The sequence below is a fragment of the Bidens hawaiensis genome, unplaced genomic scaffold (genome assembly GCF_021521415.1).
Source record: "Bidens hawaiensis isolate Kalapana, Puna unplaced genomic scaffold, B.hawaiensis_p1.1 tig00007028_1, whole genome shotgun sequence".
Taxonomy (NCBI): Eukaryota; Viridiplantae; Streptophyta; class Magnoliopsida; order Asterales; family Asteraceae; genus Bidens; species Bidens hawaiensis.
The window spans coordinates 276151-279537 of NW_027491480.1; the positions used below are offsets into that span (position 1 = coordinate 276151).

At 34.2% G+C, this 3387-nt stretch overlaps 1 protein-coding gene and 1 long non-coding RNA gene across 2 annotated transcripts; both read right to left on the reverse strand.

Moving 5' to 3' along the window:
• On the reverse strand, positions 1-466 carry LOC143634128 (uncharacterized). Its single transcript, XR_013153804.1, has 3 exons — positions 274-466; positions 132-179; positions 1-39 (listed from the first exon to the last, which is right to left on the reverse strand). It is a non-coding gene; the product is annotated as an uncharacterized LOC143634128 (long non-coding RNA).
• A 73-nt stretch (positions 467-539) lies between these two features.
• Positions 540-2549, reverse strand: LOC143634183 (sister chromatid cohesion protein PDS5 homolog C-like). The gene is made up of 5 exons (XM_077102338.1): positions 2410-2549; positions 2152-2325; positions 995-1198; positions 741-919; positions 540-666 (listed from the first exon to the last, which is right to left on the reverse strand). The coding sequence occupies exons 2-5, from the start codon at positions 2257-2259 to the stop codon at positions 540-542; spliced, it is 618 nt and encodes a 205-aa protein (XP_076958453.1). The 5' UTR covers positions 2260-2325; positions 2410-2549.
• Positions 2550-3387: the final 838 nt, after the last annotated feature.

The window sequence follows — 3387 nt, forward strand, 5'->3', positions numbered from 1 at the left end:
TCCTGCTTGCTCAGTTACCATTTCTTCCCTTGTGTTAACCTAAATGAGAAATGTTTTTCATATTATAAGCATTATTTAATAAACCATATTGATAACAAACTATCAAAAAAGTCAAATATGAAATTTCATACCTGAGTTGCATCATCTAACGGAACGGTTGACTGTGCAGTATCGACAATCTGTACAAAACACAAAACAAGTGAATATGCTATATATGTATATATAAGATCAATAAAATAGGGAAAAGGGTTTTTTTCTTTTTTTAAATTATACATTTGACTGCACAGAAGCACTCTCATCTTTATGCTCAAAAAAATTGGTTTTCCCGTCACGTATAGAAGTCAACAATGGACTGTAGTCAACTAACGAATCGCCCAACATGGCCACTGTTTGATTAATGTAAGGTCGAAGCTTAACTGCAGACCGTTCAATTACTTTTTCTCCTAACTTTCTCGCCGCCGGTAACACGCCCTACATGGAGGAAAGTAGTTATTACAAAATGCTTTATTTTATTCACATGATAGCTGATATAATATATCTCATACCACGTTTTTAACGCTTGCGAATAGCGTTCTGAGTATAACAGGTGAAACCTCTTCAATTTCTTCCAGAACAATTGACATATTGTCTGCCATTAATGAAAGCACGTTCTCGGGATGATGGTCCCTGAAAATGAAAAACAAGCAACATGTTATAGACTAATAGCAACAGCTGCAAAACCGACAAATATCATATCATACCTTACTGAATTCAGAAAGTGTTCAAACAATCTAACAACCAACTCATTATCAATATCAAGCATTAGGGCACATGCCCTAACTTTGGCAACATTGTCAAGAATCGCGCCCATCTTATCAAAATATCGGCCTGATATGTCTGGTAGATTATCTAAGACAGAAACAATACACCTGAAAACACCCTGTAGATATAGAAAAAAATTATAAATGCCACAAACTAGACATTATGGAATAGTCTAATGTTTAAGTTGATGTACCCTCATTTCTTCATCAAAATACGGTTGTTCGGGTGCTGTAATTTTCGTTAATTCACAGAGGCAGGAAGCTACTGAAACTCTCACATCCATATTTGGATGTTCTAGAAGACTTCCACTAACCAAAGCCCTCGTTGATGGAATAAGTGCTTCTTTCATTCTCTCACCAGGTGATTGCTCCACCATTTGCAGAAGTTTATCTAATTGCTGAAATGAATCATCATAAAAAAAACCAATCAAAATCGCAAAACTCAAGTTCTAAAATCTCGTATCACACGGTCAACGTTAAATCTAATTATATCTAATAACACAGATACGCATTCATTAGCCTTTAACTACTCTTAACTTTATCAAATACCGCGCACGAACCTAATTATCTATTTTCACATGTAACACATTAATTTTGATAAATTTATGTTTACTTTCATAAGTAATGCAGATTCTAAATTACAGCCTGTCAGTGTCACCACACTTTTACAAAATCCAGATGAATGCACCTAAAGACATATCATACAGACATCATAATTCATTTCAATTCAGATCATTAATCCAGATAAATCATCACTCACATGTTACCCGAATCCAAATTCTATAAAACTGTCAAGTAAAATGATAATTAACATCTACAATCCATGAGATCATAAACCAGCGATCAGCTTAATCTTGTATCACACAGTTACCTTAAATCCAATTATATCCAATAACATAGATAGGCATTCATTAGCCTTTAAGACTCCCTGTTGTGGGCGTCTTGAGAGGCAGCATCAGGGGCTTTACTGCCCCCAACACCGCGCCAGGCCGGCATGAGGTGCCCCGGCAACCTGATAACGAGGCGGCTTAGGGTAAAGGGTGGGGCCAGCTTGTTATCAAATACCGCGCACCAACCTCATTCATCTTCGTAATCACAACAAACCTAGTTATAATCTATTTTCACATGTAACACATTTATTTTAACAAATTTATACTTAATTCCATAACTAATACACAATCTAAATCACAGCCTGTCACCAGACGAATCCAAATTCCACATAACCGAAACACGAAAAGGTAATTATAGACATATAATTACCAAGCAAACAACATGCAAGTATAAAACTTATAACAACAATCAACACTACAAATAACATCAATCAACTTAAAATTAAAACCCGAAGGCTTACATCGAGAATATGAAGCAGATCATCCACGGAAGCCTGCGGCTCAGAAAGCAGCTCCCCTGCCACCCTGAGCTGTCGCCAATGCTCAAAGTCGGTATCCGACGAGCCCATTCCCAAATTATCCAACTCCGATCGACCTCAAATTACTCGTACGAACTTAAACCCTAGCAAAATTCACTGCAAACACAAAATAAAGTTAAATAACCGAGCTTAACAGTTGAATTTAGGTTTAAAACAGTTGGAAAGTGTGTGAGATGTTACCTAGAGCAATGAAAGCAGTTGAATTGCTACAGAAAGAGGCTAAAACTGTAAAACATGAGTTGATTCATTGGAATTGAGAATTGATAAATTGGGAATTAGGGCTTGTTTTTGAGGACATTTTGAAAGAGGGAGAATTGAAGGAGAATAAAACAAGTGGTGCCTACTGTGCTGTTAACAAGGGGTATTTATACCCGAAAATGAATCAGGGGCATTTTTGTCATTTTCAAAAAGTTGAATTTTTTCAAGTGTTTTTGTTTACTATCATTTATTTTGTGGTTTGAACTTTTTTTTTTACTTTAATTTTATTAGACTACCTTTTGGAGCAAGATTTGGTCATAAGCTATTCTCTTGTTTTGAAACTTTTTAAAAAGGTTAAAAATATATGTGACGGTTTATAAGGTTCCACGAATTTTGTATAAAATCAGGTATTTAGTATGTTGATTGTGAATTTGCAGATTTGTTTGGAAAATTGAAATTGTTGTCTTTTTTTTTGCAATTACGTAAAAGAATTGTAGTTAGAGATAAGCTTCTAGATGGTTCATGTGCTGTATCTTGTTACATTTGCTAATTACGATAATATGATATGTTATACGTTATGATAAATGTCATATGTTATATTATATGATATGTTATTTTTGAATGGTTAAAATATAACACATCATTTACATAATCTAATTCTACTTTTAGAGCAAGATTTTGCCATAAATTATTCTCTTGTTTTGAAACTTTTTATAAGAAGGTTAAAAATATATGTGACCGTTTATAAGGTTCGACGAATGTTGTATAAAATAGGGTATTTAGTATGTTGATTGTGAATTTGCGGGTTTGTTTGGAAATTTGAAATTGTTGTGTCCTTTTTTTTTATTTACGTAAAGAACTCTTAGAGATAAGCTTCTACATGGTTCATGTACCGTATCTTATTACGTTTGGTAATTCCGATAATATGATATGTTATATGTTATGATAGGTGTCATATGT

Excerpts from the sequence above, each read along its gene's own strand:
- LOC143634183 (XM_077102338.1), bottom strand. The coding sequence starts at position 2,259 with ATGGGCTCGTCGGATACCGACTTTGAGCATTGGCGACAGCTCAGGGTG. Across the intron at positions 920-994 it reads ATTTTGATGAAGAAATGAGG|GGTGTTTTCAGGTGTATTGT; the intron begins GTACATCAACTT and ends CTATATCTACAG. Across the intron at positions 667-740 it reads CACTTTCTGAATTCAGTAAG|GGACCATCATCCCGAGAACG; the intron begins GTATGATATGAT and ends TTTCATTTTCAG.